Below are 17,013 nucleotides of genomic sequence, written 5' to 3' on the forward strand. Positions count from 1 at the left end.
TGCAGAATGAACAGATGAGAGAGGGAGTGTGGGAGAGAGAGCTTTCATTTACAGAAGCTAGCAGGACAGGACATTAAGAAATATTGATTCAGATTTTGAAAGTTACATATAGAGACAAGATTTATCCAGGCAGTTCAAAAGCTGTTTTTTATTGGAAATATTTAAATTCATGTAGACATCTCTCTGCAGAGTCAGAGGAAGCACTGAGATGTCATAATTCTTTCCCTCCAAGATGAATAAACATAGTCTTTGCTTTCAAGAGGTTTACATTGTAAATAACATGTATGTAAAGTGACCATATTTATGACTAGAAAGACATAAAGGAGCGCGGAGTTGGGGGTACACATTAGACAGGACACTCAGGGAAGCCAGAAAGATTGGGGTGAAGGAGGTGACCCTTGAATGTAGTTTTAAAAACACAATGTTAAAATATGGAAATTCTTGGCCACTGTTTTTAACTAAAACCAATGTTATCTAAACCTCTGAATTGTGTATTACTAATTTGCCCATTAGGAGAAGCAGTACCTAGTGGTAGTTAGGGCCAGACTAACTTGCTTCAAATCCCAGCTCTATCACTTGCCAGTTGTGTGACTTTGGCCATGCTATTTAACCTCTCCATGCCTCAGTTCCCTTGTCTATAAAATGAGGAAAATAAATGTCTAGCTCATAGAATGATGTGAAGACTAAATAAATTAATCTGTGTAAAATGCTTGAAATAAGGCCCAGCACATGTTATTATCGAAGTATTAACTATTTGCATTGTTACTTTTATATGTAAGTAAGAAAGAATGAAGCAGAAAAGAAAATGATAAAATCTCAAAGTTGTGGTACCCAAAAAAATATTTTTAGGAAATGACATGAAAAACCTTTTTTTACTCTTCAGTAAAATCTATGAAGGTATCACAAATATCATAAACAATTTTTAGCTCACTAATAACTAGTTGTAATAGAAGTCATAAACCCTATGGTGAGGAAACTGATCTATGATTCACTAATCGAAATCCTTAAGATCCCTAGAGTGTCTGATTGCTTCATTATTTTTAATTGCTGGGATTGATTAAACAGGGATTAGAAAACATAGTGAAGCAGTTACTTGCTTTCATTTACAAATTAAAATACTTCCTCTTGATTTTATTTTTAGGATCTTTTATGTACCTTTTGCTTTCAAAAGTACCCAAGGGATGATATCACGCTGCTATAATCCTTTTGAATCTAAATGAAAATAATATATTATGAAGCCATATTTGTATGATTTAAAATGTTTATTTGTGATCAAGTGGCTAGATTTGCAAAATCTTGATCTTGATAATGCCAACTTTAATGGAATATGAATGAATACCTCCCCTTGTGTCTGAATACAATGAGGTAAAAATAGTAAAGCATGCATTTCACTAAACATTGGGACTATAGTTTGGGGATTAAAGTAAATGTAACCTGTGCACTTCGTTTCTCATGCCAATAGGGAAGATCTCTTGAAAGCTTTAGTTATACTTTTTTCATGAATGAATGCCAAAGCAGTAGAGAATTACATACCAACATGTAATGATTTTTTTGAATTGCTCAGTTCCAAGAATTGCTTATTATCCCATTTAAATTTATGATTATACCCATATAATCTCTATTCTTAGTGGCATCCAAGGCCTGTCATGTGGCAGGTGAAGGGGAAGAGTTGAGGTTAACCCAGAGGACACCACCCGAGTCAGGGTGGAGGAGGGAGTCACCTTTCCAGGGCTATTGCAAGAAGCTCTTTATAATTCCTGGTCACTGGTAGGAAATTTTCTTATAGAAACAAAGGTACTCTGTTCCCACAGAAGAAATATTCTCTTACTAGGAAAGGTGGGATTACACAAGGTCTCCCACTTAGCAACCAGAGCTAAAGCACATGTGAACATTTCATAGTTTTGTGTGTATGAGATTCCACAATCAGTTCAGAATCACTCAAATGAAAGACACATGAAAGGGAAAAATGGGAGGGGTTGCTCAAAACATAGGTAGGGACCTCAGCTCAAGATATGAGGGCAGGTAGACTGCAAAATAGTTGCTGGGAGACAGGGAGGGAGAGCTTAGGGAGAACTTGTGTTCAGACCAAGCCAAGGTCATCAACTAAGTGTTTATTGGCTTATGGGTTTATTGGTGACCAGAGCCAGAAAGTTTCTATACTTTATTGCTGTGTGTATTGATGAGTGTGTAGAGGCAGGGATGAGAGAAGATTGTAGAGAGCACAAGAATGAGATGAGGTGGAGACAGAAAGCATATATACATAGCATCTTCAATAAGTATAATTCTGAAGACACAAAGAGAGATCTTTCCATAGCTGAAGGGATTGTGGGAACAGAAGAATGATTTATTTGCTTGTTGTTTGTTTTCTAAAAAGAGAGACCTGAGCATGATTATTATTCCACTTATGGGAAAGGGGAATTTTAAGATGTAGGCAACAGAGAGAGAGAGATCTGCCTGTAAAGAGCCGTCAGGTACAAAGCAGCTGTGAGCGGACTGCACTTTTATGGGCATCATTGAGATGTGCATTCCTTAGTTCACAATAGTCTCTGGTCGTTATATTGTAAATTCACTATTGTAATATGATTATTAAATTGTAACTATGCATATATTTATTACTCATGACAAGTAATAACAATGATTTTTTTTCTCTTGCCTCACTGTGTAAGATTTCCTTTACTTTTTCATGCCTCTAGGATCCTTAAAATATCAATCAGCTGGTCCAGCCAATATGAGAGATAGCTTGCAACCTGACTCTAATTGATTCTGAAGTTAATGAGCTGTTAGAAATTGGACCAGTGTGAAATAAAAATAAATTTATCACCAAAAAACCTCCCCTTAAAGTATTAACGTTTATGACTGTATGAAACTTTAGTGTGTTTTTAATGCAACAATCAAGCTTGCCTATATCTTTAGTTATAGTCTCTACAAATCCCACTTTTCACATATACTACTATAGTAAATAGAGTCTATTTTTAGGCCAGAACTTGAAGCATATAAGCAGAGGCTTTCTCTATAGAAAGAATGACTCAATTTTTGTATATTCTTTCATTTATAGGTGACATTATTAAACTTCATGATAACGTTTGAGGGACTGCAAGATCAGATTTTGGGAATTGTGGTGGCAAGGGAAAGGCCCGACCTTGAAGAAGAAAAACAAGCTTTGATATTACAAGGAGCTGAAAACAAAAGGTTTCAAACATTATAAAACACAATTATTTTGCTTGTTCTGAGATCACTTAGAATCAATTAAAGTACATATTGAAGATCTATTTTGTTAGATTTAATAGGTGCATTAAATAGGAAGTTTTAAGAGGAAAATATAAGGTATTACAGTGCTTCTTGGTTAATTTGGAAAATTGCATTACAGACTATACTTTTATTATACAGGTTTTCAGGCACTGGAAGAACTAGAAGGCAGTGTGTTTTCAACTAGTCAATAAAGTTAGCACAAAAGTTTTAGTATTTTTTAAATTATATTTTATTGATTATGCTATTACAGTTGTCCTGGTTTTTTCCCCCTTTGTCCACCTCCACCGAGCACCCCCCACTCCCTCAGGCAGTCCTCACACCATTGTTCATGTCGACGGGTCATGCATATAAGTTCTTTGGCTACTCCATCTCCTATACTGTACTTCACATCCCCATGGCCATTCTGTAACTACCTATTTGTACTTCTTAATTCACTCATCTCTTCACCCATTCTCCCCTTCCCCTTCCTATCTGGCAACCTTCTGGTAACTAACTTCTTTTCTCTTGATGCTTTTAAGAGTCTTTATCTTTAACCTCTGGCCTTTGAATTATGATGTCTTGGAGTGGGTCTCTTTGCATCTATCATAATTGGGAGTCTGTGCTTCCTGGACTTGCATGTCTATTTCCTTTACCAAATTAGGGAAGTTTACTTTCACTGTTTTTTCAGATAGATTTCTACTTTTTTACTCTTTCTCTTCTCTTTCTGGCACCCCTATGATGCGAATGTTGGACCTCTTGAAGTTGTTCAAGAGGCTGTTTATACTATTCTCATTTTTTTTGTTTATATTTTTTCTTCTTGTTGTTTTACTAACTGGTTATATTTTGCTTCCTCATGTTCCAAATCATTGATTTGATTCTCAGCTTCATCCACTCTACTGTTGTTTCCCTGTAAATTGTTCTTTATTTCAATTAGTGTATCCTTCATTTCCGACTGGGTCTTTTTTATGCTGTTGAGGTCCTCATTAAGTTCCTTGAGCATCCTTATAACCAGTGTTTTGAACTCTGCATCTGATAGATTTCTTATCTCTATTTCCTTTAGCTCTTTTTTTTGCATTTTTGATCTGTTCTTTCATCTGGGCCATGTTTCTTTCTTCCCTCATTTTGGCAGCCTCCCTGTGTTTGTTTCTATGTATTAGGTAGAGCTGCAATGACTCCGTGTCTTGGTAGTATGTCCTAATGTAGTAGGTGTCCTGTAACGTCCAGTGGCACAGCCTCCCCTATCACCCAAGCTGGGTCCTCCAGGTGAGCCCTTCGTGTGGGCTGAGTACACCCTCCTCTTGTAGTTGAGCCTTTGTTGTTGGCAGATCAATGGGACGGATTTACCCAGGCCAGTCAGTCAGCTGCAAGGACTGGCTGTGACCACTGACCACCACCCTCAGTCCTCTGTGGAGGATGAGCTGTGCAGGGGCAGGGTGGTGGTGCCCTGACATGACCTGTAGCTATCTGCTGGTTGCGCTGACCCTTGTGTTTCCCAGGTGGTAGATGCCAAGGCCAGCCCTTACCTGTGTTCTGCCCAGGGCACCCTGCCTGAGTTGTAAAGCAATCTGAAATGGCTGCTACTTGTGCTGGGCTTGGAGGTTCCCAGGTGAAGCCAAGCTGTGTCTCTAATCTGGTTGGCTCTAGGGTTCACTGAAGCCAGCTGTTGCTTATTGAATAACATTTAGTAGCCAAGGCCATCCATTCTTATGAAAAAGCAGCTTGGGTGGGCCAATAATTTGGGTGGGGCAGATTCTCTGGGCATCTCCAAGGTGGGTCAAACAGTGTTAGCCAGGTTGATGGAGTCTCATATATGGCACCAACTTGCAAGCTCTGTTGGAGGAGGGTTTAGCAAAGGGACAATCGCCTCTGCTTTCCTTGATGCCTAACACTTCAGTTTCTCCCTGTTTACCACTGGTGCTGGAGCTCAGAGGGAGTGAGTCTAGGTAGGTTAGTCCATGTGTGTGTTCTTTAAAGAGGAACTGCTTGGCGCTTCAGAAGTTTTTTCCACTGACTCAATTCCTGCTGGTTTTTGCAGCCGGAAGTTGTGGGGACTTAGCTTCATGGCACTGGGATCCTGGTCTGGTGGGGCCTGGTATGTTTCTGGGACTCTTCACTCCCAAGATGTCCCTTCCAAATATTTTATCCACCACACATAGATGTGGAACCAGCCTGTTCCACATCTCTGTACCTCCTACCAGTCTGGATGAATGTGGTTTCTCTAATTCCTCAGTTGTCAGAATGCTATTCAACTCAGTTTCATAGTTGTCAGACTTCCATTCAGCTCAACTTCTGATGTTTCTGAGTAATGGTTGTTCTATATTTTAGTTGTAATTTTGATGTGGTTGTGCTGACAGACAAACCGTGTCTGCCTGCATCACCATCTTGACCAGAAGTGCCAAAAGTTTTAGTATTTATTGTGTAACTGAGGTTACTGGTTTTCACTGGAGCACAGTCTGAATGAATATGTTGTTACCTCCCACTTTCTGTTTATAATGTCTGTATCTTAGATAGAAAGGGTAAAGCTCGATAAATACTGAAAAATTTGAGAAAATAAATGGAGTGATACTTTCTGTTCTCTTGGGGCTGAGATACTTGCTGGCAGAGTAGATTGGTTTACCATATCTCTCTCCAGTTGCCACATAAATGATCATTAGAAAGAGAAGTGGAGCAGAAAACCTGTCTTTTTGACATTTCACAAGATAAGAAATTATACAACATCACCGCTACGGATGTTTGTCACAAAGAGATGCATTTTCTTAGGCTCTTTGTTTCTTAGAAAAGAATGTGTACGTGAAGTGATTTTAAATGATCTCTTTTTCATCTGAGAAAATTGTGTTTTATTCTAGGCAGTTGAAGGAAATAGAAGACAAGATTTTAGAAGTTCTTTCATCTTCAGAAGGCAATATTTTAGAAGATGAAACTGCTATTAAGATATTATCTTCCTCCAAGGCTTTGGCTAATGAGATTTCTCAAAAGCAGGAAGTAGCCGAAGAGACAGAGAAAGAGATTGATGCCACCCGCATGGGCTATCGTCCTATTGCCGTCCATTCCACCATCCTGTTTTTCTCTATTGCTGATTTAGCCAACATTGAGCCCATGTATCAATACTCGCTGACTTGGTTCATTAACCTTTTCATCCTGTCTATTGAGAATTCCGAGAAATCAGAAATTTTATCAAAAAGGTATGTAAAAGAAATACTAATTAATACTAGTACTAACTAATTAGTGCATGAAAAATTAAATAGTAATTGGTGGCTTTCGTTGTTGTTTCAGAATGCTGTGAGCATTACAGCCACATAGCTAAAATGATTAATCATTGTACTAGAAATAAATGTGGAGGTTAGAAATTGAACAGATGTGACCAAATTTAGTCCAGCAGGAAATTGTTTACAGAGATATAGGATTATAATGTAGTTTTAAAAAGAGGAAATATTTACCTCGTTTTATCATTTCCAAAATGATTGGAGGAATGGAAAGAATATTAATACCCTAAGACAAATTACTCACCCTCAGTAAGCCTGTATTCCAGGAGTTACTAATTTATATTTTGATATATACATTTATAAACTTTGTCAAGTAACAGGGTTTTAAAAAAATCCTCTGCTGTGAGCATTTGGGTTATTTATATAAGGTGCCTTATTTTACTGTTAGCTGTTATAATCAGTAATGGAATTAAGACCTTATTTAATAGTATATCTGTGAGAGAATAAAATTTCATTTTGTTTTCAGTGAGACAAATTTTAGTTTGGTAATAAAACATGTTTTTAGTAGAGTCTAACATGAAATTACTGCTTGAATGGAGAAAATAACTTTTTGCAACCTTTGCCTTTTGTAACTTGATTGATCAATATGAAGCTAGATACTTCAGTTTCCTGACTGTTCATGCTCAAAGAAAACTGTTTAATACTTACCACTTACAGTTAAGAATAATTTTTTTTTAGAAATCTACAGTGCTAATATCCTGAAATCTGAATTAAATTTCTTCATTTATCATGGTATAGTTTTGCTAAATTTGTAATGTTCTTAGACTGAGCATTTCTTTTTGTCAGTATCATTTATTTTTTGCAAGCTTGAATATGAGACTAATAAAGGTGTAATACTGACACTTAGCAAGCAATTTCTCAGGTGTCTGCCCATGAGAAAGGGAACAGAGGGAGAGGAAGATGGGGTATCTTTAGGGAAGAAATGTATGATGTTTAGTTTATTTCTGTTTCTTTCAGTATCTGAAATGTTGATATAAGCAAGGATTACTGAAATTTGGAAAAGAAAATTTTAAGTGACCTTTCTTAGAGAAATTCCCAGCCATTTGCATTATGGTCATTAATTCAACATGTTTTTCTGGTTTTAACACTACTATCTGAGTTCCTTGAGGCAAGGATACTTTTTTTTAATATTCCCAGAACCTATCACAGTGCCAGTCACTTAGAGTCACACAGTAAATGATGTCTTGCTTTTCACTGTAGTTCTTAATGTCTACATTGTTTAAAATAATAGCCACCAGAATGTTATCATCTTAACTAATTTTAAGGCATGTTCTTTGCTGGAGTTTAGAGAAAAAGATTTCTTTGCTCTGTCACTTAAAGACATATTTTGCATACAAGATTTAAAAATTAGAATAACTACTTTTTGTTATCTGTTTTTATAACAAATTAGAACTCATCCACAAATGTGACATCTGTTTCTCCACAACTGTGGAAAAGCCCCTTACAGTTTATAGAAAAATAAAGTCTTTTTACCCAGATGTGAGGTTTCGATGAAATGTAGAATACAAAACGTGCCTTTTTCTTTTTAGTTAAAATTCTTTAAAGACAACAAAAATCATATTTACGACTACACTTATCCTAAAATTATAATCTAAATCAACGAGTAAATTTAAAAATATATTTGAAAATGTTTCTTCCACTATCTGGAATTATCTCATATTAATATATGAGATGTCTGTTGAAAAAATATGCAGCCATGTCCCATGAAAAATAGAGACATTTACTGAAGAAAATACAAGATATAAGAAACATTATACATAGGACAATGAAACCTCAGTCCCCTTCAAAGTAGACACTTGGGGACCTCACACAGTTCTCCCAGGCACCATCAGATGCCCTGAATCTCATCAACAGTCTGAAATCTCTTCCCTTTCAAAGGCGATTTAGTTTTGGGAAAAGCCAGAAGTTGCAGGCGCCAAATCTGGGGTGTAGGGGGGCTGAGTCACCTGAGTGATTTGATGTTTCACCAAAAAACCCTGCACAAAATGTTTTGGACAAGTGGGCACATTGTCATGATGAAGCTGCCAATCACTAGTTGCCCATAGCTGTGACCATCCAAATCATCTGAATAGTTTCCATGGAGGAATGTTCAAGCTTGATGAAAAATTTGGTGCAGACTCATTATTCTACTCACCCAGTCATTTTGAATGCAGTGGCCACACAGTACACATGCTCACTAGTAGGGTCTACTACCTCCACTGACTAGTACAGTGAAGTCTTCATTGTTCATGCATGCACACTCCTGTCCACTCTCCTTGGCTGCCAGGTTACAGTGATGTCCCCCAAACCATTCTCGTTATATTAACAGTGGCTGGACTTATTCCAGACAGACCTCGTATAGACAGAAACATGCAGAAATTAGAAGTATTTGCTCAATGATTTTTAAAATTTTATTTTATCATGATTTATCTCAATAATTTTAATAAGTGAACACACCTGGGTAACTCGCACCATGATAACAACATGTTTGAGTCTTCTCCCAATCACTAATCCTCCCCCAAGGTAATCACTGGCCTGAGTTCTAACACCATAGCTTAACTTGGCCTGTTTTAGAACATTATGTAAAAGGAAGTGCACAGTATGTGCTCTTTTGTATCTGACATCTTGCACTCAACTTTGTGAGATTCATATTGTTCTGTATAGTGCAGGGTTTATTCACTCTTACTGTTAAGTAGCATTCTATTGTGTAAGAATATTTTTAGGGAAGTATAAAAACAAAATCTCCCAACACAAATTTTCTTCAGAATACAATGTGCATCACAGATAATCCATAGAAGTTGCAAAGATAGAGATCTCATCTTACCTTTACCTTCTATTGGAGGTGAGGTGACCGTGGGTATTAGCAAACTGCATTTATCCAGAGAAAAACAAACATTTGATATCTTCATGACAGTATGTAGTTTTGCAACTTGGAGGCAGGCACTGATCCAACTTAGGCTTCTACCCTCTGAGATATTGGGAGATAGGTGCGCTATGTCCCCTGACTTTTACATTTCAGATAGATGGTTCTCAGATCTTTGAGAAAGACATTCCTGGATTATAAAGCTGACAAAAAACCTAGGTTTTCAAAAGAATTTATATGCATTTTAAGGAGAAAAGAAAGTACTTGTAATTTTAAGTTTTCAAAAGTAAGTGCTCTAAGAAAATGGAAGACAAGGAAATGTCTATTTTCAATAGAGAGAATTAAACCTCTTAAAAATAAATTTTTATTTGTCCTTACACTATACTACAAATTATTTATTCATTTACTGTTGAGGATATATGGGTAGTTTCCAGTTTGGAACTATTATAAATTTTTGCTGCCTTCACCATTCCTGTACGTGGCCTTGTATGTACACACCGCTGGTAGGTATAGATCCGAGAATGGAATCAACGAGCACAGGGTGTTCATGTGTTCTTTTTCGGTAAACACTGCCCAACAGAGTTCCAAGGTCGTACCCCAAGGGACAGTCTTTTAGCCAGTCTTATTTAATCTTCTTCTCCTTTTTTTTTTTAAAGTAAAATAAAGGTTTTCAATTAAGAAGCTAGCTGTCATTCAGAAATTAAATTTAGAATGAGTTCTCATAACAATCATTTATCTGTCATTCATTGATACACACCAGATAAGCTGTGGACGTTAGTTAGCTATTGGACTAGAGCTGTGCCAAAAGTCAAAGGAAGCATTTGATTATTAACAGCAGACCACCAAATTATTTTAGAATCTTAACCTCACCTACAGTTATCTCTCATTTCCTTTTATTCAAAGATAAAAATGTATTTTATTTTTATTTATATTCTGTTATTATTTGTAATAATTATTATTTAACTATGCAACAAATGTACATTAAGCTATGACAATGATAGTATATACTATGAAATGGCCATAACAATTTGGATCACCTGTTTTTAATAAAAATTTTAATGTATTAAAATTTATTATAGCAAAATAAATAACTGTAGTAAAAAAATATATAAAAGTATAGAAACAAAAATCTAACTAGGGTATAACTTTGTTACAGAGTCCAAACTGAAATGTCTCTTTCTTCCTCTGACCTTTTGTATATATAAGTACACACGCATGCACACACACAGAGACACAAGTTTTTTTCTTCCACTTTACAATGTAATTTTTCCATGTTATTAAACACTTCTCTGAAACATAATTTTTAGTAGCTGCACAATATACCATTTTATGAATGTACCATACTTCCTTTTTTAAAAAGATTTTATTTATTTATATTTAGAAAGAGGGGAAGGGAGGGAGAAAGACAGGGAGAGAAACATCAGTCTGTGAGAGATACATCCACCGGTTGCCTCCTGCTGATCCCCGTCCGGGGACCTGGCCTGCAGCCTAGGCACGAGCCCTGACCAGGAATTAAACCGGAAACCCTTTCGTTTGCAGGCCAGCACTCTGTCCACTGAGCCACACCAGTCAGGGCTATACCATAATTTTCTTACTGTAAGACTTGTAAGTAGTCTTCAGCTTTTGTACTATAAATAATGCAGCAATAAATATAAATGTCCACAGGATTATTTAATTCAGCTAGAATCCCAAAACTAGGACAAAGTTGTTCACTTCTTTCAGACTCTTGAAGTCATCTCCTTTCGTATAAGGTTATTCAAATGCACAACTCCTTCAGTGGAGCAGGACCGATCTTTATCACTGTGTCACGCATCCACATTGAGAATAATAATTTTTACCCTTTTTTGATTCTAACATATTAAAATTTTTAACACTAATGAGACTGAATTTGGATTTCTAAAATGATTGACCCTTATAAAATTCCTTTCAATCTTATCTACAAGAGGGTATTTGTCTTAAAGTGCATAAATTTTTATTTTATTCTAAAAATAAACAACCTGTGTTTACCCTGTATTAATTGTGCTGTTACGAATGAGAAAAATGAAATGCTATATATGAAAAAACCCATCTATTAGCATAAAATTGGAGACAGGAAGAGTATAATTGTTTTAAATCCTCAAAGAATTCAACCATATTTCAACAGCTAGTTTCAAGGCCCTCTATATCAAGCGTTTTTTTTTTTTGAGTTTTCAACTAGAAATAAAAGGCATGAATTTGATGTAATTTCCTTTATGGGAATGCTGGCAAGGATAAATGAGTTAAAGAAATTGGTAGGTAAAAGAAAAAATGGAGCTGGGATGATCGATAGCCTGGGATATCAGTCTGGAAACAGCCAGGATATGATTGTAGTGGTAGATTTTTTTTATTTCTAGACACATTAAGAAACACCAATATAATTTTTGCATAATCATAATCAAACTATGCTAATTTTTTCTTCTGATAAATTGATTTGCTTAGATGGTTTGGGCTAATAATCTGTGTCAATCATTAGCTCTCTACAAATTATACTTATTATACAATTTATAATTATTATAATTTATGTAATAAAATATTTTTTTATTTTTTTGTTCAATGACAGCTTATTTCCCATAGGAGATAATTAAATGAAAATGCTTATGTGCTATATTCATGTTAAGAATTATTATGAATACAGATTACATGTTAGCACTTACTAGAAAGTTGTTAGTTGCAAATATGATTTGCATGTTTTGTCTATGTGGTAAATAAAAATATAGTTTATCAAGTTTTGTGATTTCTTCAGCTTTTGTTAATGAACAGAGCACACTACTGAATTTAATATTAATTTAATAAAAGATATAAATTTTTGTCTGTTCACTTAATATATAATATAGAATATTTGGAAATATTTATGGAATAAATAAGTCCAATTTTACCCAAGAAATGTTTTATTATTAAAAATAACCCACAATGTAATAGATTAATATATCATGCATTGATTTTTTTTGAAAATGAAGATCGTGTAAAAAATTGGTCAATAATAAAATGCAATTCTATTGTTGTTTCTAAATTGTGCAGCTCTCAAATTAGTGCATCCAGTTAATGCGGGTCCTTTATGGTTTGGGGAGTAATTGACCAGACAGCTTATTTGCATAGCACACATATACATCGTTTGTTTCCTTAAAACATTTTCTTTCAGGAATGAAGCATTTTTATTTTTTTAATTCTCTTTTTCTTGACCCTAGGCTTCAAATTCTCAAGGATCATTTTACTTATTCCCTCTATGTTAATGTCTGCCGATCACTTTTTGAAAAGGATAAGCTACTTTTTTCCTTTTGTCTAACTATAAATCTGCTGATACATGAGCGTGAGGTCAGTGCTGTTTTAATTGGTAGAGAAAAACCCATAATATGAACATTAATTCATTAATTTACTGATATGTATGTGGATATATGTAAAAAAGAGTTGTAAATTGTTAGACAATAATAATAATCATTATAATTAAGGCAAGACAACACAACTAGACTGAATTTCAGAGGGGAAAAATTAAGCACAGAGTTCATTATGTAACTAAATTTTTTAAAAGATTTTATTTATTTATTTATTTTTTAAAGAAAGGAAAGGAGGGAGAGAGAGAGGAAAAGAGGGAGAAAGAGAGGGAAAGAAATATCAATGTGTGGTTGCTTCTCACACATCCCCTACAGGAGACCTGGCAGGCACCCTAGGCATGTGCCCTGACTGGGAATCAAACTGGCGACTCGTTCACAGACTGGTACTCAATCCACTGAGCCACACCAGCTAGACCTCATTATGTAACTTTTATCTAAACTTTTGTATGTTTTAATTTAAAATAAGTTTATTTCTATTAGAATCTTATATAAACGTGCATAAAAATTTACTAAATATATTGCTATATTTACATCAAGTAACAGTATAAACGGTAATGTTTTTAAGAACTTGTGCAAATTAGTCAAATCTAACCATTTGTGTTGAACATACGTTTTATAAATTTTTGCTATGTTTTACATCCATTCATTTAAAATATAGGGAGTTGAGAGGGGTGGAGGGATTGAGCCAAAAAAAAAGAAAAAAGGAAACGAAAAAGAACTCATAGACATACACAACAATGCAGTGACTTCAGAGGGGAGAGGATGGGTGGAGGTGGAAGGTTTAGGGGGAATAAATGATAATGGAAAAAATACAATAAAAATGAAAAATAAAATAAAATATAAGAAGCATTTTAAGAATGGAAGACAGGTAGTATGTAAATTCACAACTTTTTATACTTCTGCGTGTAAGATTTATTGATCTCCTATGGTGATATATTGGTTGAATTCTAAAGGAGTAAAGGCTTTTTCTTGGATTTCTTGCAAACCTTTCATAACAGTACCTGATTATATTTAAGGGAAACTATTTGAAAACATGGCAGATTGATGGCTTTCTGTCTTCCCACAGTTTTTAGAGCCAACAGAACTCTAAGTAGTCAATTGGAGAACAAACATTCAAATAGAACATATTCATATTTTCATGTTTATATTAGTTATTTTGGAGGAAAAAATATCAAAAGTACCTTTTTAAAATGGAACTATTTTGAAAATTGATTATGATAGATCATTGGTTTCTTATTAATAAATACTGAGTTTTATTAGCAGCTGTAGAATTTCATAGGAACCATACCTGAAACTTGAAAATCAAGTCAGTTCTTTTAAAATGGTTGTAAATTTACTATGTGTATGATGCATTTGTTTCTGACTCTTCATGCTACTTTGTTTTCAAAAGATTAATAAAGCTGAGTGGCGATTTCTGCTCACTGGTGGCATTGGACTGGATAATCCTCATGCCAACCCCTGTACGTGGCTTCCTCAAAAATCCTGGGATGAAATATGTCGACTAGATGATTTACCTTCCTTCAAAAGCATTCGTAAGGAGTTTATGCACTTAAAGGACGGATGGAAAAAAGTGTATGATAGTTTGGTATGTTTTTAACCCTCTTGCTTTCCAAAGTTTTTAAATGGGGAAAATGTTAAATAATATACTCTTTGAATGCAAACAAGATTCAAGTAAGCTCGAAACACCTGGTCAAATATTAAAAATCAAAGTTTACATTTATATTATCCTCACCTTCTAAATCACTGGTTCTGTTAGGGCTTTACTTCAAATTCTTTGAAATGTGTGGAGATGCAAAAAAGCTGCATGATCCTTAAAAATGCTCTTTTTGAATTTCTGTGCCCAGTTTTTATTTTTTATCAACATATACTTTGGCAATCATAATAGCAGATGAGCTAAAATTTTACAAAACAGATGTTGTTTAGATTTTCTGAATGCAGGATACAAGCTAATAAATATTTTTGTCGTTTGAGGAGAGGGAAAAGCTAATATTTCTCAAATATTTTTATGAGTCCATATCTTGCAAATTAGAAACTATTATAGTTAACCCATACCGTAATACTCAACAGTTTCCCTTCTGGAATTCAAAGACACTGAAGCCTTACTAATTTTTTAGCCAAGTGCCAATATTTTGCCAGTTCCCAGCTAATTTTTTCTATTCCTTTGTTTCTCCTCTCTTGCTGTTTTGCTTTTCTTGGGTTTAATTTGCATGAGCCTGTTTGGGAAAGCTGGGAGGAGGAGGGGAAGAGCCAGGTGTGTGAAGAACGTTTTTTTATTTGGGGACCTATTTGTTGTATTATACATGATGGTAAGATTTTGTCTATGCATAAACTCAAATATTTTGGAGAGATTTATTTGGATCTCTCCTTGTTCATAATACAAATATATTTCCTGGATATAAATTTGTTTTTGTAAGTACTTCATTCTAATTTGAAATAGAAATTTGTTCACTATGCTGAAGCATGGAGATTTCTCATCAAGATACCACATAGCCTCCCCTGAAGTTTCAAAGGCACAAATGTCCTCCCTTTTTTTCAAGGTTACTCTTCCTGGGATCTCAGTTCTTCTCTTCCAGTATATTTGTAATAGCTCTCTCTCTTTTTTAGCTTCTTTACTATACACATTCTCAAATATCTATTAAAAGGGTACAAAACTTGTTCAAAACAAGAAATAACACAGTAAATTTTAGTACAATACCTTTCTTTGTAATAAATGTTTATTTTTACAAATAGATGATGCAAGTAGCTGGTAGGTTCTTTTAGATGCCTTTGGAGAAATAATAGGAATAAACTTCATATGTACATTTTTTTTTTCATAATAAGGATCATTTTGTTCATTGATTATTATTCACACTGAGATTAACTGCTTAGTACATTAACTAAATTTACCTGGTTTTGATTCCTTTCTGGTGTTTTAAATTTTATTTTTATAACTTTGCCCCAACCTAATAAAACTTACACTCGCATTCTTGATTTCATTGAGTAATAATGTTTTCTCTAAAAGTTGAATTACAAGACAAAATACTGTTTGTTTGTTTTGGAATAATCTCCAAAATAACATTAAATTATCTCTGCTGTAATTTTAGGAACCACATCATGAGCCTTTTCCTGATGTTTGGAAAGATAAAGTAAATGAGTTTCAAAGGATGCTTATCATTCGTTGCTTGAGGCCAGACAAGGTAAATGTGGGCTTTGAAATTCACCCCTTCAGGTCCTCCTCTCTCCATAGCCCACCAAAGGGCAGGTAGAGCGGCCTGGGGAAATAACCCCACTTCTTTTTAATATAGCCATTCTGCAAAAAGTTTGTGTATTTATTAAAACTACACTAAATTCAGATTATATTTTGTAAGTCTTCCTTGTAAAGTATGTTTCCTCAATTTCTCACAGTCTACTTCCTTTGCATGCTATAATCTCATTTTTTCATCTTTATTATTTCAATAAAATTAGTCAGTGACGTTAACATCAAGCTAATACACTAGAAATTCTGATTCTACAAATGCTATCCTTATATGTAGTTCTTTGTTAGCCTTTGGAAAATTAATAGAATATTACTTTTAAGACATTTGTCATTGCTGACTACAAAGCAAAATATCAATCATTTTAGTTTTACTTTCTTCAAATAATAAATTATATAACCAACATATCACTGACTTGTGACGTCAGCAAATTTGAGAACTCATTGAGATTCTCACTTGCATGATACTTTATTAAAAAGAACTACTCACTTAAGTATAATGGCTCATGTCCATAGAGATATCCATATACTCAGAAAAAATATAGACATTAGGTATATTGGGGAAAATTGAAAAAATATTCAAATTGTCTACAGTTTTTACTCAAGTAAAAGTAATACATAATTGTTTAAGGACTTACTGTATTCACAATTTAAGTTGCTAAGGAATAAGACAATACTTCCATCCTAACAAAAAATAAAAAAGCAGAACTTAGATGGTGAAAGCAATATATATATTTTAAATGTTTTTATTCACACCAGTGATATTATGATGTGGAGGCATCCTTTCCTCTGTAAGCCTGAGTCTGTTCAATGAACACATGTAATTCTTGCTTGGCTTGGCAGATGTTCTCAGCCAGGGCCAAAGTATCCGTTAGGCAAAGTGCCGAAGGCCCGCAATACTTTTAGGGGTCCATGAAGATGTTTTAATTTCTTTTATGATCTGAAAATATGACCCAGTCTATATTATATTTGTAATTATACCCAAATAATTGTAAAATATAAGTTTTAATTTTTTTTTAATGAAGGAAGGGGCCCACGATGTGCCTAAGGTCCATTGCAGCCGTAATGCCGCCCGCTCTTAGGTGCCGGAAGTAATTACAG

The 17,013-nt window shown here is 34.7% G+C and overlaps 1 protein-coding gene across 1 annotated transcript in view; it reads left to right on the forward strand.

The window, feature by feature from the left end:
* Window positions 1-17,013, forward strand: part of DNAH7 (dynein axonemal heavy chain 7) — a 225,823-nt gene that overhangs the window by 173,817 nt on the left and 34,993 nt on the right. The window contains 5 exon segments of the mRNA XM_054566705.1: window positions 3,056-3,189; window positions 6,075-6,410; window positions 12,537-12,663; window positions 14,071-14,265; window positions 15,764-15,856. Coding sequence (XP_054422680.1) covers window positions 3,056-3,189; window positions 6,075-6,410; window positions 12,537-12,663; window positions 14,071-14,265; window positions 15,764-15,856 — 885 coding nt within the window.

This window comes from Pteronotus mesoamericanus, unplaced genomic scaffold, assembly GCF_021234165.1.
Source record: "Pteronotus mesoamericanus isolate MK-2021 breed Mesoamerican mustached bat unplaced genomic scaffold, CSHL_Meso_final contig_179, whole genome shotgun sequence".
NCBI lineage: Eukaryota > Metazoa > Chordata > Mammalia > Chiroptera > Mormoopidae > Pteronotus > Pteronotus mesoamericanus.